At 51.4% G+C, this 18,597-nt stretch overlaps 1 protein-coding gene across 1 annotated transcript in view; it reads right to left on the bottom strand.

The window, feature by feature from the left end:
• The window catches only part of plekhm3 (pleckstrin homology domain containing, family M, member 3), a 23,140-nt gene extending 6,158 nt beyond the window's left edge, over window positions 1-16,982 (bottom strand). The window contains exons 1-4 of the mRNA XM_035409456.1: window positions 16,588-16,982; window positions 14,115-15,107; window positions 3,302-4,297; window positions 2,332-2,342 (exon numbers count right to left, since the gene is read on the bottom strand). Coding sequence (XP_035265347.1) covers window positions 2,332-2,342; window positions 3,302-4,297; window positions 14,115-14,565 — 1,458 coding nt within the window. The 5' untranslated portion in view covers window positions 14,566-15,107; window positions 16,588-16,982. The remainder of the gene's footprint in view (window positions 1-2,331; window positions 2,343-3,301; window positions 4,298-14,114; window positions 15,108-16,587) is intronic.
• Window positions 16,983-18,597: the final 1,615 nt, after the last annotated feature.

The raw sequence follows: 18,597 nt of genomic DNA on the forward strand, positions 1-18,597 counted from the left end.
TGCAGGACTACAGTGGGACCGGGAAGGCCGAGGCGGGGCCGGAAAGGCCGAGACGGGGCCGGGAAGGCCGAGGCGGGGCCGGGAAGACCCAGGAGGGAAGGCCGAGGCGGGGCCGGGAAGGCCGAGGTGGGGCCGGGAAGGCCCAGGAGGGAAGGCCGAGGCGGGACCGGGAAGGCCCAGGAGGGAAGGTCGAGGCGGGAACGGGAAGACCCAGGAGGGAAGGCCGAGGCGGGGTTGGGAAGGCCCAGGAGGGAAGGCCGAGGCGGGGTTGGGAAGGCCGAGGCGGGATTAAAGGGGGATTAACGGCGGCATAATTAGCACCGCGCCGTCAGGACGGCATCGCTAGCCTGATTAATGGTCCCAGCGCCGCGTGTTCCGCCAATATTTGAGTTTCGCCCCGACCGGCCCGCGCTGGAAAATTCCACCCTTCTGATCTTCCCAACTGGGCTAGCGCTGCCGGTTAGCATCACCGGCTAGCACCGGAATCCGCACCACTGAGCTTTAAAAACCCGAAACACAGAAAAACACCGACGCACTGCCCACCAACACACAGAGAAGCAGCGTGAACAGGAGAGCATTAACACGACCTTTGCCCTTTGCTCTCTAAAGGTCAGGTGACTCCGCAGGGAGGGAGGGGGGGGCCCCCAGGTGAACAGCGAAGGGCAGTTTTCCCAGGTAACCCCCACCACGCTGAACCGCGCCCAGATGAAGCCTTTCATCCCCAGGCACGCGTGCGGCAGGCCTTCTGGCGGGATTGATCCACACACCCACCGCTTCACATTCACACGCATTCCTTTGAAGGCGCCCCATGACAATGCGAGCCCTGGATCTGAGTTCTGTCGAAGAGGACGGGCCACCCTGTCCTGTAAACAGCAGCGTTGGGTCGCACCGGCGCCCGCACACCTGTGTGTGGAGCGCAGCAGCGTGGCGCTAACGTAAGCTAGCGCATTCAGCCAGAGATCAAAGCACGGGCGCGTACGCTCTGGAGCACAAGCACGGGGCGCGGCTCAGCGCTCCCAACACACCCCCGCTGACCAATCGAGCGCCCGGGCGAGTGGGGGGCGGACCGGCTAACCTGAACCACACTGAGGCTGTGTGTGTGTGCGTGTGTGTGTGTGTGTGTGTGTGTGTGTGTGTGAGTGTGAGAGTGTGTGAGTGTGTGTGTGAGAGTCAGTGTGTGGCGTGTGTGTGTGTGAGTGTGTGTGTGAGAGTCAGTGTGTGGCGTGTGTGTGTGTGTGTGTGTGTGTGTGAGAGTCAGTGTGTGGCGTGTGTGTGTGTGTGTGTGTGTGTATGTGAGAGTGTGTATGTGTCTGTGTGTGTGTGTGTGTGTGAGAGTCAGTGTGTGGCGTGTGTGTGTGTGTGTGTGCGTGTGTGTGATGTGAGGCTCTGAAGTGTGTAGAGAGTGAGGTGACGTCCGTGACACTGGAGGGTGTGAGAATGCGTGGCGGCGATGGCGAGTGTCAGGATATCCGCGCGCGATACAGAACGTTCCGGAAGATAAAGCAGAAACGTACGAGCCTGACGCAGCGCTGCTGGTGCACTCAGGCTTCGCAGTATTTGACTTCTACGTTTCTTTTTTGTTGTTTGTTTTTTTTGTGTGGAATTACACGCGTATTGTTCAGGCTAGGCTAACGCTAGGCACGACTGACCGCTTTTCTTCTCCCTCTCCCCCCTGGATTAACCAGCGTTTGCTACACGACGACACACAAACACACGCTGCTGCCAACGTACAAAGGGCCCAGAATAAAGAGCTCGGGGAACCAAAGGTTAAAAACAAACCGGGATGACAGGCGCTCGATCAAAGCCTGAAGCGTCGGCCAGTTAAACTCAGCTCTGCTTTTGAAAGACTAACGCTTCAGAGAATATTAGTGAGAGCAGCGTTCTGGTGCTGCTGTGTTTGGGCCTGGGCTGTGGGACCCAGTCACCGGCTCCTGAATTGGGTTGCCAGACCCCTCGTTTTTTTTCGATCAGAATGTCCAGCTTTCAAAATATTTGCACAGGTCCGGTTTGTATCCCCAAACAGACAATATAATGTCCCCTTTGAGTAATGGATCAAAAAAAAATGTACCGTTACTTTGTAATGGTAAATGGACTGCGTTTATATAGCGCTTTTATCCAAAGCGCTTTACAGTTGATGCCTCTCATTCGCCAGAGCAGTTAGGGGTTAGGTGTCTTGCTCAAGGACACTTCGACACGCCCAGGCCGGGGTTTGAACCGGCAACCCTCCGACTGCCAGACAATCGGTCTTACCTCCTGAGCTACGTCGCCCCCCTGGGTAATGAATTTCCACCTCGGTTACCCGCTGGTTTGTGATCCGTGCCGATAGCTCACCGCCCCTTTCGCTGCTCAGCATGGAGCCGCGCACGTGGACCGGTTTTGACAAATTCAAAATCTGGCAACCCCACTCCTAGGAGAACTCACAACCCTCCAGCATCAGGGCTCCAGAGTGGCGGGAAATGAAGCAGGACACAAGATAAAAAATGCACAGAAACATTTTATAACTTCAGCCTGGGAAAGAGAGCAATGCAGGAAGAGGCTTTGAAAGGCCAGTGGCACAGACACCCTGCTTTCGCTAACTTCAGCCAACATGTGAAAAGCCGTCGGCTCCACACCAGCAGACACAATCACACTGAAGGACAGCCTAACGAATCGGAAACTGACGTTTTTGGGTTTGTTGGCCCCAGGGGCGAAGTGCATCTCCAAACCGTTACCCATAATACGTTTGGGCAAGAATAAGGGGGAATGACGGAGTACGTCGCTCTTTAATTTTAAACACACGAAAATATCTGAAAGAGGCAGCGGTTTGTATATTTGCCTTTATATTGCCAAGTGATGCAATATCCTGGAAATGCATTTAATTCAAATATTGTGTTTCCGTGAGGGAATGTTTGTTGATGCTTACTGGCAGTTTAAGAGTGTGTGCATGTTTGTGTGCGTGCGTGCTTGTGTGAGTGTATGTGTGCTTGTGAATGTGTGTATGTGTGTATATGTGTGAGTGTGTTTGTATGTGTGTATATGTGTGTGTGTGTGTGTGAGCGTATGTGTGTGTGTGTGTGCATGTGCGTGTGTGTGTGCATGTGCGTGTGTGTGTGTGTGTGTGTGTGTGTGTGAGAGCGTGTGTACATGCGTGTGTGTGTGTGTGAGTGTGTGCGTGTGTATATGCGTGTGCATGTGTGTGAGCGTGTGTATATGCGTGTGTGTGTGTGTGTGAGCGTGCATGTGTGTGTGTGTGTGTGCTTGTGCGTATATGTGTGAGTGTGTGTGTGTGTGTGCATGTCTGTGCGTGTGTGTGTGAGCGTACAGGTGTAGGGGGCGGAGCTCTCACCTGCACACCGGAAGCTCTGAGTGGTCAGGCCCTTCTCCACGGCCAGGTGGGTGAGGATGCCCAGGAAGCTGGTGGTGACGGACTGGCGCTTGGCGCGCTGGGCGTCTCGCTGGCGGCGCTCGCGGGCGGGCCTGCTCCGCATCACCACGGCGACGGGGCCGCCGCCGCCGTCGCCGTCCCGGGCCCGCTGGGCCGCCGCGGCCGCCTGCAGGGCCTCCGCCCAATCCCGCGCCTCCCGCTCGCTCTCGGCCCGCAGGCGGAGCACCTCGCTGGGGAACACCACCTGCAGCCGGCACTGGGCCCCGCCCCCGCCCCCGCCCCCCTCCTCCGCCCCCTCCCCGTCCCGCTGCACCGCCAGGCAGGACGCCAGCGCGTAGCGCAGCACGGGCTCCGTCACGGGGCCCCGCCCCTCCGTGGCGAAGGCCTGGAGCCGCGTGGCGGTCAGCACGAAGGTGAACGCCCGCCAGTTGTTGAGGTCGGTCAGCTGGTGCAGGAGCCCCGCCTTCAGCACCTCGCGGCACCGCTGGGTGAACAGGGGCAGGGCGGTGGGCCGGGTCAGGGGCGGCGGCGCGGGGCGGGGGGCGGGGCAGGGGGCGGGGTCGGCGGCCTGGGGCTGCTGGGACGGCTCCTCGCCCCTCTGGCGGGCGGGGCGGGCGGCGAGCACGCGCTCCCACAGGGTGCGGCGCCAGTCCAGCGCCTCCCACTGGCAGGAGGCGCGCAGCTGCAGGCGGGTGCTGTTGAAGAAGAGCGCCTGCAGCACGCGGGCGTCCTGGGGCAGGGGCGCGGCCACGCCCTGGCAGTGGGACAGCGAGTAGGCCGTGCACAGGTGGCGGTTCCCGCTGCTGTCCAGGCTGTAGAGGCGCAGCTCGCAGGGAGTCAGCTCCACGTGGCAGGACGTCCAGCGACCCGACGTCCCCTCCCTCTGCTCCAGCTCCCCCTGCTTCACCAGGCTGGGGCTGCTCACCTTATCCCCTACAACACACATATACAACACACACATAACACACACATATAACACACCTTATACACTACAACACACACACACACATAACACACATATAACACAGCTTATCCCCTACAACACACATACAACACACACATAACACACACATATAACACACCTTATACACTACAACACACACACACACATAACACACATATAACACAGCTTATCCCCTACAACACACATACAACACACACATAACACACACATATAACACACCTTATACACTACAACACACACACACATAACACACATATAACACAGCTTATCCCCTACAACACACATATACAACACACACACACATAACACAGCTTATCCCCTACAACACACACACATAACACACACATAACACACCTTATCCCCTACAACACACATATACAACACACACATAACACACCTTATCCCCTACAACATACACACATAACACACACATAACACAGCTTATCCCCTACAACACACACACATAACACACACATAACACACCTTATCCCCTACAACACACATATACAACACACACATAACACACCTTATCCCCTACAACATACACACATAACACACCTTATCCCCTACAACACACATACACATAACACACATATAACACACCTTATCCCCTACAACACACACACAGCACAGCTTATCCTCTACAACACACACATAACACACTTAACATATAAAATTTTACGTTGACATTTATAAAAAAAAGTTTCCAAAATTCCCGAGCTGAACTTCCCCTGGAAAGTCTCCAGGAATTTACCAGAAATTTTCAGGCTCTTTGCAACCCAACCTGCAACACTGCAAGGTGGTTTCATAGCAACGCTAGGACTCACACAGCAATGACCCGGTAATACAGCAACAATTCCATCTATTTTAGTGCAACACTGGATCTATTGTAGTGACATTTCAGCACGATTATGAACAACAGTTTTACACAAATCAACAGCAACAGTTGTGCAGCATGGTCTTACTCAACATTTCAATGATCTGCACCAATATTCCAATACAGCTTAAAATGAAAATTCATGGATCCACAGCAACACTTAATGCACACACAGTGTTAACCAGCAAAAGCTCAGTACACCTCAGTGAGCATACAAGGAAAAAACATCTCAATAAGACACAAGCAAAGCCCTTCCCCTGTAACAGTGAATAGTAAACTATGGTACATATACAGAAACGGTTCAATAGCATGTTTTGAGGTCCCATACCCACACACCTCACTCCCCCGTGCCCTACTCTGCACCCCAGAACCCTAACACACCCACAGCTGTACTGAGCACCCCAGAACCCAAACACACGTGCACAGCGACCCACCCCAGTGCAGGCCCAGCCCCGTCCACTTCTTCACCGACACGAGCACCGTCCCGAAAACCCGGTCCGCGGACCGTCGGCCGAGCCGCAGGAAGTCAGGGAGGCGAGGCGGCCGCTCCATCGCCACGGTCTCAATCCCCCCATCCCCCCGTCCCCCCGTCCCCGCGTCCCCCCGACCCGCGCTCGCGGGTCACATGACCGCTGACATCACTGCCACTACAGACAATGGCGGGGTCTGTGCCTTGGCCAGGATGGCGCTGGCTGACCCCGGCGGTCTTAAGTGGCACCAGCACAGCCGAATTAGCTCATCGCCCCGACCTTCAAAAGCCCCACTTAAGTTTTATTAAAAGGTGGGGGGGGGTCGTTCGCCTTGTCTAACATAAAACTGGTAAAATATGTAAAAAACTGTAATGCATGATACACAACACACCTTATCCCCTATAACACACACACGTATAAACATGCACAGACACATACACGTATACACACACACACACACGCGCGCGCGCACACACAGGGTTCAATTGAATTTGGTTGCTACACAACCGTACGTAACTCCAAAAATTATTCACTATTATAAGCAAACACTTTATTTTGAGATTTTCAATTGGGGACGCTTGACTTGTCTAACACGCAACGGTGAAATACGAAAAATGTAAAGCATGACATTGCACTATATTTGTTCGGAGAAGAAAAATCACTGGGCAAAACAAGCAAGTTAGATTTGGCCTCAGATCTGACACAGTTCTGGATTTCTGTCAAAGCAGCCAATCATCTTTGATCTACTATTTGCATTTGAATAAATAGTTTCACTGGTGTTTCACAATTTTTCTTCGATTGTGACCTTGGAGAGAGCAAAGTTTCGATGGCCTGTATTCAATCAAAGCTTGTCCATTATTGACTTACAAGTAAAAGCTGGCTAAACACTTCCTGTTCACAAACTCGGTTTGGCCAGTTGGTTTTCCTTATTGCTGAAGGCGCCAGATCGTGTTTGTGAAGAACTGTTTGCCAGCGTTAAGGACAAATGTTGACTGAACACTTATGTAAGTTCATGTAATTGCGGTGTATGTATATGCATACGTGTGCGTGTGTGGACTAATGTGTACATCCACACACGTGTGTGTGTGTGTGTGTGTGCGCGAGTGCACACGTCTGTTTGTATGGATTAATGTGTAAGTTTGCATATACGAGTGTGTGTGTGTGTGCATTTTCATCCAATCACAACTTTGTGACATCCTAGGAAAGCATTTCCACACTAGCTGGCTATTCTAACATAGTCATCTTCTCGACCACGACTGGTAATAACATTATGTTACCATCTGGAATTTTAAATAACGTATACAAGCCAAAACATTTCTTCATTTTTGTTCTGTGTGGATATCACATTCATGACATTTTGCAGTTATTATTCCAAAAAGTGAAATTGTAGCTCCATTAATCGTCAAACTCTGTTTACAAGTGCAGTGTTTCCAAAATTTATACCAGAACTGTGTACACATAAGTAAAGTTACTGGACATAAAATAAAGCGATTGTAAACTAGGAAGAATGCACCCAGAGTACATACATTTGCCAAGGCACATCAATCTCCCCACACATGCATGTGCAGAGCAAATGTCCTGGCAATCCAGTCCACACTTTTCACAATACGATTGGCCTGACGATGGCGCTAGATGAAAGGTCATGGGGTCACCAAAATAAACAGGTTTCTTCCTCTTGGGAACACGAAAGAGTGCAGCAAGTTTCATGGCAATCCGGACATTACTTTTCCAGATATGTCTGCCTATCTATCACGCACGCACGCACGCACGCACGGACGCACGGACGGACGGACGCACGGACGGACGGACAGACGGACGGCGTCATCCTCGGCGGGGGTAATTACAGCTCGTCAAAGAGGCAGCACTCAAGATGTCTGAGCGAATCGCTGACATCACCGCTGTGCAGAGGCTGCACTGCCTACCTGCCGAACGCCTGCGTGCCAGACGGAGCAGCGGACCGGCGGTAAGAGCGTCTGACGCACGGAAAACGAGGCTGTGGGCTCGGGGCCGGACGGAGATCGGTGCCAAGCGTGACAGCACGCGGCGTTCCAGCGAAACGCGGGCCGCGTAACGCAGGCTAGATACTGCTGGGAAATGCATGGTGACATCACCCACCATAGAATACGTGGCGACATCACCCACCATAGAATACGTGGCGACATCACCCGCCATAAATAAGCTGAGAATGCTGGGAAGACTGCGAGTTAAGTCGCTCAGTTACCGTTTCCCACATTCTGTGTGCTTATTAGTTCTGTTTAGAAGAACTCAGGGCAAGTGCTTGGTTGGACATTTATTAACACACTGCGAGTACACACAGAAACACACACACTGTGAATACACACACACACACACACTGTGAGTGCACACACACGCTGTGAGTACACACACACACACACACACACACACACACAGTGAGTACACACACACACACACACACAGTGAGTACACACACACACACGCTGTGAGTACACACACACACACACACACACACACACAGTGAGTACACACACACACACACACACACACACACACAGTGAGTACACACACACACACACACACACAGTGAGTACACACACACTCACACACACACACACAGTGAGTACACACACACACACACACAGTGAGTACACACACACACACACACACACACAGTGAGTGCTGTGCAGGGCAGTGTGGTGGAGGGTTGGGCTCGCGGTCCAGTCTGATCAGGGGTGCGGAACGTGACCCCGGCCCCGGCCCCCGGCCCCTCCCCACCTCACCGGCAGCGTCCCGGCTCGGCCCTTCCTTCCTCGTCCGTCTCCTTCACGTCCTGCCCCTCGCGGTTTCCCCTCCGCGTTTCGGCGGGTTTGGGTTTACAGCGAGTCCCGTCTGCACCGGAAACCAAAGACTCCGCCACCGCCGTCACCTCTGGACCCGCTCACCTCAGAGGCCAACTCCACCCACCCCCCCCCACCCCACCCAATGGTGATAAACAGGCAGGCTCGGGTCGAGAGCGGTTTGGGACGGGGGGCTGGACCGATTCGGGTCGGCGGTTAGCGGGGGCCCCCAGGACGCGAGCGTCTGCCTGGAAGAGCGCTGCACACGGGGGCCACGGGCTGGGCCTGCCCCCCCCCCGATCCTCACAGGCAGGCCGGGCTGTGCAGCCGCAGGGCGGGTCTCTCTTAATTTCACGCTACAGGAGGCACCGGGAGCTCTGACACGACTCAGTTAGCGTAGCGCGGCGCCGCAGGCCGCCAAGCACCTCCAACGGCCCACAATGCACCTCCCAGCGCGGCGCGCGTAACGATCCCTCCGCCACCCTGAGTGGGGCCCACAGCATCGCCACGGTTACGCAGCCTCAGCGTTCTTTAAACGGGCGGCCATAGAAACTCACGCCGCGCAGAGAGACTCCTCACACTGATGCCCGCACACGCCTTTACTGCTTCTCTACCGTCAGTAACGTGTGCGGGAGAACATGAGTACCAAACGCTGAAAGAACACATTAGCAACACATCAACGGCCACACAGACACGCAGGTGACCCCCAGCACCTGGGCGTCCCTGAGAGATGGCCCCGTCGGCTTGGTTACCACGTTATTATCTTCATTATTAATCTTACACGCGTGAATACGTGCAGCAAACCATCGGTCTTACTTTACGAACGCAGCTGACGGCTCGCACGTCAACCGCAGAGTGAGCACACGTCGTAAAGCTCTGCTTCGGACCGGCTGAACGCGCGATTACGCGAACCCCCAGGGGCCCGCGCTTCGATTACCGCGAAGCGCGGGTCGCGGTGACATCACCACTGCGGCGCCCGGAAAAATAAATAAAATAAAAAATAAATAAAAATAGAAAAAAAAGGGGGGGGAAGGGGGGGGGCAAAACGCACACAAGGAAACCCGGCAATCAAACCTGACATTTCGGCTAAATTACCCAGCTGTCAGTTCTGTGGAGCCCAGAAATATCGAGCCATTCACAGGGATGTAATCAAACACTGATTGTTACAAATGGCGCAGTGAGGTTGGCACCATACGCACCAGTGACCCTAAACGTACCCTCTAATTTACAGAGTGTTTCTACAGGGAGAAGAAATAAACACGCACGCACACAGTGTCTCCGCCTCGCCCCTGAAAAGCCAGCCACAGGCCTGCTCCTTCTGGAAACCATCTCAATAACGATCGCACGCGGCAGCGCAGAGACCGATCAGTCATCGTGACGTTGGTCACGGCTCTGCTTTCGGGGAGACGGCTCAGGAACATCAGTGCGTTCGCCCGGCCAGTTCCCCGTACGAAACGGGCCGAGCCAAGACTGAAGCCTTCACCGGCGCGGATGCCAGCCAAGCAGACCGTTTTAGAGGGGGAATTCCGCCCTGGGTTGGGTTTTTCTTTTATTAGCAGCAGAGTAGCGGCCCTGTCCTCCTGATTAAAGTGAGCTCTCGTCCAGCTCTCTACCGGTACCGAGCGCAGAAATATAGCCCCAAGCTACTTCACATGCTCCAGGCTGCTTTACTGAAGACTACAACGAGCAGGCGCTTACAGTCTATGGGTCTTGGGGAGGTGTCTCCAAATTCAAAATACCCGCCCATTGTAGTTCTTCAAAAATGAGAAAGGGTAGAGGTGTGCGTCATTCTGACATGTACCGCTACCAAAACTAGCACCTTTCGCTTACTTCTGCTGCTGAAGGTCACTGACATTTTACACTGCACCTGCTCCACTGATCTGGGGTTTGAGTTGGGCCTAAACTCTTTAGATCCGGAACTGGGCCTAAACTCTTTAAATTCAGAAATGGGCCTAAACTCTTGAAATAAAACAAGGGGTGCAGCCAAGGTCATCCGTTTTGGACCAGATCATCTTTATTGGCCGCCACGTTGCCAGGCACAGTCCAATAACCACAATCCTGGCCTGCTGATGTGGGGGGGGGGGGGGGGGGGGGGAGTAACGGGAAATAGAACGGACAGCCACCCTTTAACATGAACTGCACTTTGAGGGGATGTGGTGAGGTCGGCCTATTACAGTAATACATCATCTCTGCCCTGAAGACAATCTTGGGTGTGTGGGGGGGGAGGGGGGGGGGTGCAGAGTCTTGTGTTAAAGGGAGAGTTAGCTTTTTCCATAGTTTTAGCAAAAATATATCATTTAAGTTTCCGCGTATGCTTTTAATAGACCCAGACGGCTTGTGTGATGGAGGATATTTTTGACATTTAAGCTGGCTGGTATAGGGTCTAACGTGGTTCCACAAACGGCTTCACGCTTACATAAAGTTCCTCTTTTTTTTTCGGGCTTTGCACCACAAACCCGTGATTTCCCCTACACCAGTCATCCTCATGGTTGTCAACTGTAGAGATCACAAACATCTGTAAGCATCTAAAACTGAAGTCATATTTTAATATACTCTTTCTTTTCACTCTGGAAGTGAGCCATCTCTTTAAGGAAAGCGGGCCGACCTTTCGCAGGCTAACAGGCTTGTGTGAGCGTGAAGCGTCAGCACCATCCAATAAGCACATCGCTTATCCGCCCCGTGCAGCACATCAACACAATCAGACCCGCCCCCGCATCGACGGGCCCCCCGCCCTGTTTGTTACGCCCGCCGTACGCGCGCCTGGGCCTTCCCTCTCGCCTGGGCCTTCCCTCTCGAACAAACACGGATATTTACTCAAGAAAATGGCTTCGGAAACCCAAAATAACGAGCTGAAGAAACCGCCTACGAGGATGTGATTACCGAAACGGCAGGTAATTCACTCGCTCGCAGACCCCTGTATTACCCCTCTACCCGTGGACCCGCCTGTCTCCACGCCAACATGGCCACCATCACGAGGCATGCTTCACACACACACGCACACATATGCAGGCGTACACACACACACTCGCATACATGTACACACACATACGCACACACACACACACACCACATATACACACTCAAACACAAACTCACATACAAACACATGGACACAAACACACACACTCGCACACAGCGGTGTGGATTATTGGAACGGTGGGCCTGCTGGGGGCTGGAGGCCTACACAGAGCTTAGACTGAGCGTCACACTGTGAACACTTCCCATGTCAGACAGCCTTCCGTACCTACAGTACTGGCACACATTATGTCAGCACTGTGCTTAAATAAGAGGTTAATTAGTGCCAAAAAGAGAAACTGTTGCAAAATATTGCCTTAATTGTCAAACTCTGTTTATAAATGCAGTGTTTCCGTAAATTGTGCCAGTACTGTACGTGGCTGGGCAGAGTGAATACAGCTTGGCTGAATTACATTCGTTCTACATGTACATTTGGTACTTCCAACATAAGGCCTGAGGTCTGAGACAAGAAAAGCAAACAGAATGGAAAACCGAACACTGATGAGGGAACAGACGACAGGGTGGGGAACTTCTGCTTTTTTTCCCCAGAATTCCTCCTTCCTAAAATATCTGGAAAGTTGGACAAAAGCTCAGTACTTTCCAACTGCTCTTAAAAGGGGATTTGTAGAGTAGATGAGGGGGGGGACACAAAAGTGAAGATTAGTACGGGCCTACGATTAGTGCGGGCCTAAAATTAGTGCGGGCCTAAAATTAGTACAGGCCTAAGATTAGGATGGGCCTAAGATTAGGATGGGCCTAAGATTAGGATGGGCCTAAGATTAGGATGGGCCTAAGATTCGTAAGGGCCTAAGATTAGGATGGGCCTAAGATTAGGATGGGCCTAAGATTCGTAAGGGCCTAAGATTAGGATGGGCCTAAGATTAGGATGGGCCTAAGATTAGGATGGGCCTAAGATTCGTAAGGGCCTAAGATTAGGATGGGCCTAAGATTAGGATGGGCCTAAGATTAGGATGGGCCTAAGATTCGTAAGGGCCTAAGATTAGGATGGGCCTAAGATTAGGATGGGCCTAAGATTAGGATGGGCCTAAGATTCGTAAGGGCCTAAGATTAATGCAGGCCTGAAATTAGTGCAGGCCCACGATAAATATTAGCTTGGGCCTACACAAAATCTGCATCACACCTACAGATATCCAGCTGGAACCCAAGAGCCAGCAGGTTTATGAGCACAGTACGTTCTGAATACACGAGGATCCTGAAACGTGATCCCCCACATGAGGATTCTTATTGCTCTCAGAACATATTTGATAATTATCGTTACAGTAGAATGCCTTGCCCCACATGCAGCTAAAAAAAAATGCACAGAAGAACTGAAGCGTCAATTATTCATGGTTTCTTTTGTTCATTATACGGCCATAAGTAAAATGATCTATAATTACAATTCAATTAAACAACAATTAGCCTGCTAATATATGCAAATTTCTAGTTAAATTCCCTTTAATGCTATACAGTGAGAACCATCTTATTCTGACTCCTTTATCAAGGCCATACACAACTGCCTTTCAAACTAACAAACCATTAGCAAGACAAAATAATATTCTGTAATGCTGGAGCTACATTAGCACGTTGCTAAAACGCCATAACAACACTGAGAGAGCGTTGGAGAGACATTAGCATGTTGCTAAAACGCCATAACAACACTGAGAGAGCGTTGGAGAGACATTAGCATGTTGCTAAAACGCCATAACAGCACTGAGAGAGCGTTGGAGAGACATTAGCACGTTGCTAAAACGCCATAACAACACTGAGAGAGCGTTGGAGAGACATTAGCACGTTGCTAAAATTCAATGACAACACAGAGAGAATGTTGGAGCTACATTAGCACGTTGCTAAAACGCCATAACAACACTGAGAGAGCGTTGGAGAGACATTAGCACGTTGCTAAAATGCCATAACAACACTGAGAGAATGTTGGAGCGACATTAGCACGTTGCTAAAATGCCATAACAACACTGAGAGAATGTTGGAGCTACATTAGCACGTTGCTAAAACGCCATAACAACACTGAGAGAACGCTGGAGAGACATTAGCAAGTTGCTAAAACACCATAACAACACTGAGAGAGCGTTGGAGAGACATTAGCACGTTGCTAAAATTCAATGACAACACAGAGAGAATGTTGGAGCTACATTAGCACGTTGCTAAAACGCCATAACAACACTGAGAGAATGTTGGAGCGACATTAGCACGTTGCTAAAATGCCATAACAACACTGAGAGAATGTTGGAGCTACATTAGCATGTTGCTAAAACGCCATAACAGCACTGAGAGAATGTTGGAGCTACATTAGCACGTTGCTAAAATGCCATAACAACACTGAGAGAACGTTGGAGCTACATTAGCACGTTGCTAAAATGCCATAACAACACTGAGAGAATGTTGGAGCTACATTAGCACGTTGCTAAAACGCCATAACAACACTGAGAGAATGTTGGAGCTACATTAGCACGTTGCTAAAATGCCATAACAACACTGAGAGAATGTTGGAGCTACATTAGCACGTTGCTAAAACACCATAACAACACTGAGAGAACGCTGGAGAGACATTAGCACGATGCTAAAACGTGTGTGCAGGCCCCACTCTCCTTACCGTCTCCTTTGCCGTTGAGGATCATGTTCTTCAGCGCGTTCTTGTCCACGGTCGGCACGCCGTTGTCGGTGCAGGACCGGTAGTTGGCGTCGGAGCGCGAGCGGTTGTGCCCGCGCTTGAAGGCGGCGTTGGAGGAGGACGAGGCGGCGGCGGCGACGGCGGCGGCGTCCTTGGCGTGGGCCGCCAGGTCGTTGGTGGAGCGCGCGCGGCTGCGCTTGCCCTGCCGGCCGCCGAACAGGCCGAAGGAGGGGGGCTGGTCGGCCCAGGCCAGGTTTCGGGGGGACACCTCCAGCTGCTCGGCGGCCAGGAGCCCCCACACCCCGCTGGAGCTCAGCCGGCCCACCGCCGTCGCGTCCTGCAGCTTCTCCGACGCCCCGCCCTCCAGGCAGTGCAGGAAGTCCTCCGTCACCTCCAGGGCGGGGCTCACGTCCTCCACCTCCAGCCCCTCCATGGTTTCCAGGGCCACGGTGGCGGGTTGGCGGTTTGGCGGGGTGGCGGTTATAGGCCCAGCGGTCCCTGTGAGCCTGAGGGAGAGTCCGCCACACGCGTTTCCACAGAGAGGCGGCTGGGGAAGTTCCCAGGACAGACGCGCCCCCCCGCCCGCCCCAGGAAAGAGTCTGCTTGTTTTGGCGATTCCGCGCCAAGAGCTAATGAGAGATGCCTCAGTGTGTTTGAAATCCCGTCCGCCAACTGGCTAGCGAGGCGTTCTGGAAGCGATGGCGGCCTGTTTCGGGGTTTGGCGAGGTGTCTCGTTCTGGGGCCTCTGGTGGCATCCAAGTTCAAATATGGCGCTGTGCCCCCAGAGTGCCAGCCGTACCCACTGTCAAACCCCTATCGGTGTACCGGGGGGGCAGGGTGGGGGGGGGGTGGGGGGGGCGCAAAGGGCTAGTCTAGCAGAGCAGCTGCTGTCAAGAGCGGCATACAGGGAGGAGTAAGGCGGCCATGACGGTGCCCCCCCGGGGGGCTGGTGATGTCATCACAGGTAGGTCAGCGCTGTAAGGCACATCAGAGAGAGAAAGAGAGAGAAGGGCAGGGGGAACAAGTCAGAACCAATCGCCACACAGGCTCACAGACGTCAGCCCTCTTATCAGATCTAAATCAGGCCCGGGAATGCTTAAAGCAACAGCACCCCTTCTCTCCATGTCTTTGATTAGTCCTCACACGTACAAGAATGCTCCAAACGTTAATCACGACCGGCCACAGTGTCCTACGCCAGACTCAACAGGTGTCCTGCTAGTACAGTAGTAATGTTATAAAACAAAGATAAACATAAGATACTCCACTCCAACACTGTATAAATGCTACCTCACGCACATCCACCCGCACTGTACAGCAGGCTGCGCATTGAATCTCTCCCAAACTAGTGCGCAGGAAAAGACAAGGCCAATCCCGCCGTGTCCGGGTCAGCGTCAGGTGTCGGAACCTGGGCGTGGCGTCCAGCCGCGCAGTCCGGCCGCGTAGCTCCCGGGCCTGCTCTCCGATCCGCGCGGCACGGCCGCCAAACTCGCGCGTGCCTCTCCTTCCTTCCTGCTCCCTCAGCGACGGGGCACAGACAGATAGCCCTCCCTGCGCTAAAGGCTCGGGGTCTCTCACTTTCTTTAAGCCATGAATAATTTAGAAGGCATTACATCATCGACAGCCAATCGGAGGCCAGGAAACAGTCAGTGCTTACAGAGGGGGGTGGGGGGGGGGGGTGTTCTCGGTGCTGATACGAGCCTGAGCCCTGCACTGGAATTTGCGGTGATGCGAAACCCCAGGAGAGGAGCCGGGGTGTGACTCCGGCCCTCCAGATGGAGCGTTTGCCTCATTAATCTCTCCTCCTCCTCCTCCCCCCCCCCCACACACACACACACACACACACTCTGCAGAGCTGCTGTGGTGTCCCTAGGCCCGTTCAGGAAAGACAAGGCAGTCGAAAGGTATTACAGCCGCATTACAAACGGCTTCTCCCCAGCCAGCGGCCTCAGAGGGCTGCAGACAGGCCTGAAAGCTCCCACAAGCATTATTCATATTCCTCACCGGCATACGATTAGGCCACGGTTCAATGTCACATCACAAGGACCAGCGATTCTATTTTTTATGCTTTGCTCCCAGGACTCTATGGTAGGTCTCCTGCACTGGCCTTGCAGGGTGCGCATCCAACCACGCCCGACCAGACCACGCCCTAGCACACCACGCCCTACCAGACCACTCCCTACCAAACCATGCTATACCAGACCACTCCCTACCAGACCAACTAGCTCCGTGCTCTAGACCCACAAGACCACCAGGTTGCCAGCACCATTCCTAAATCCACTCTCTATATCTCCCTTTCTATAGGACATGGGCCTACTCATCACTTGCATCCTAGACCTCCTATAACAGCTCCTAGACAAAACGTGCAATCTGTGAAGCAAACAGGTGCACTGCAGGAAGGACACTCCTGTCACATGATTGACAGCCATTATCTGACAGCATTAAGTGTGGCACTTACCTGAGGGGTAGGTCCTGAGAGACTGATCTTTTATTGGAGGTCATATTGATTTCACTCACAGAGCATTTTATTCATCTTAAATGTCATGTGTGCCCAATGACCTTCCCTGTTATTTTATTAACACCCTACTTTTGACTGTTCATTCTCCATAAAAATGGGTTCCAATAGGATATGAGGCATTTGTAGCAGGTTTGTCATGCATAACAGAAATTTAGGCTAACAAAACTGCATAAGGTCAACCAGGTCATGTGTTAGTCCATGTTACGGCGCATACACAGCATAATCTGGCTTTTTACCTACTACATAAAATATCCTTTATGGATCACTTTATTTTCAAGGCACCTTTCTCGGTAACAGAATATAAAATAGTTCTCAGAATTTTACATTCAACATGTTACTAGTGGTCTGTTATGACGCTGACTGGATGACTAGCCATCAACCATATAGATTCCTAAAGCACGCCCTCTGTACAATGTACCAAAAATATAGCTTATATCGCATCTGTAAGACTGTTATCTAGCTAACTTGTTTCGGATAATGAAACCCGATAATGCTTTAACCTTAGCTATTGTCAGAACTGCAGTTGTGTATTCGGACCTGTTCCCCCGTGCAACGACGAATAGCTAGCTGTCTACTTAAGTGTTGCACATCTTTCGATTGTGGGTAACTCATATTTATTTAGTTAGCAAGGTAATTAGCTAGTTGGTGAAGCAAAATAGACTCATTCAAACGGCAGCAAGGACACGGTTACGTTCGCTAACATTAGCTGGCTGTCTGGCTACCTTGGAACTGAAAGCTTGTGATGCCAAAAGCAAGATGCTACGTAGCTTACTACATAGCAGGTGTGTACCAAGCTACAAAACTAGCCAGAAACATTTTAATTAACACGTTCTCTATATTACTGGTTATCGAACATAACCGTATCGTGATCGTGTAGCCAGCTTACAAAGATCAAGTTAGCTATAATTTTATATGAATGACAGCTAACAGAAAATCATTTAGATCCTCCGTGAATCCACAAACACAGATAACAACTGAAAATCACCCAGTCGGCTAATTGGGTAAGCTAACGTTAGCTAGCTAGACATGTTGAAAGCAAACTGCTAGCTAGCCTTAGATACAGGAAAGCTGACTGGCAAGATAGCAACTAGCGGTCATCACTTAGCCAAGCTAAATAACGGTCCGCCGCCAGTACCGTAGGCAATGTTTCCAGCAGTAGCCAGCTTTATAGATGGACAATAGTATTGTATTCGTCAGAAAAATATTCCGCAAGTTTTCTCCTTTTTATTTAATTACAGAAAAGGATCGTGTACATTGAATAAGTGTTAAGTTCAAATACATTTATGAACAGTGACTCACCTGATTCTGTTTACAATCTGTCAGATTCGGTTCCGTCAGCAAAAGTGCTCTTCGAGTGAAACCGGGGCTACTGGTTAAAGGTTCCGCTATGAGGCCTCATGATGACTATGCGAAAAATGAAGGGCAGTTTGTTTTTGTTTTGTCTAGTGAGCGTATTAAATCATTGCGATAAATTTAATATCGATACCCGTCGTTCCCCTGTTGAAAATAAAAGTTTCCAATAGAATCATACACTAATGAGGAAAAAGACGGTAAAAATAAACCCGTATGATTTGTGAAGCAACGTTGTTGTGAAGTTAACCAATTTATTAAGCCACATTGTGGTTAATGTCTGCAGTTCCTTGTGCTACTTGATGACCACGATATAGTCTTCAAATCCAGGGTATGAATGGTCATGTATTTGTCATAACAGCAACTTTTGTAAAATAACAGGAAACTATGACCACAAAAAATCTTACATGGGCATTTCCAGCGTGTCAAGAGTTCACAACAAAGGGATTATAGTTGACAAATGGATTAGTGCATTCATTGCAACGATGATTTAATCACAGTTCGTTATTAAACAAAAGAAAGGGGAAAAAGGTATTGTGCATTGAAAATGTATAAACCACAAAGCAATCAGATTTTATTTATTCCCTAGATTTGTTAGCT

Source organism: Anguilla anguilla, chromosome 3 (genome assembly GCF_013347855.1).
Source record: "Anguilla anguilla isolate fAngAng1 chromosome 3, fAngAng1.pri, whole genome shotgun sequence".
In the NCBI taxonomy this organism is placed as follows: domain Eukaryota; kingdom Metazoa; phylum Chordata; class Actinopteri; order Anguilliformes; family Anguillidae; genus Anguilla; species Anguilla anguilla.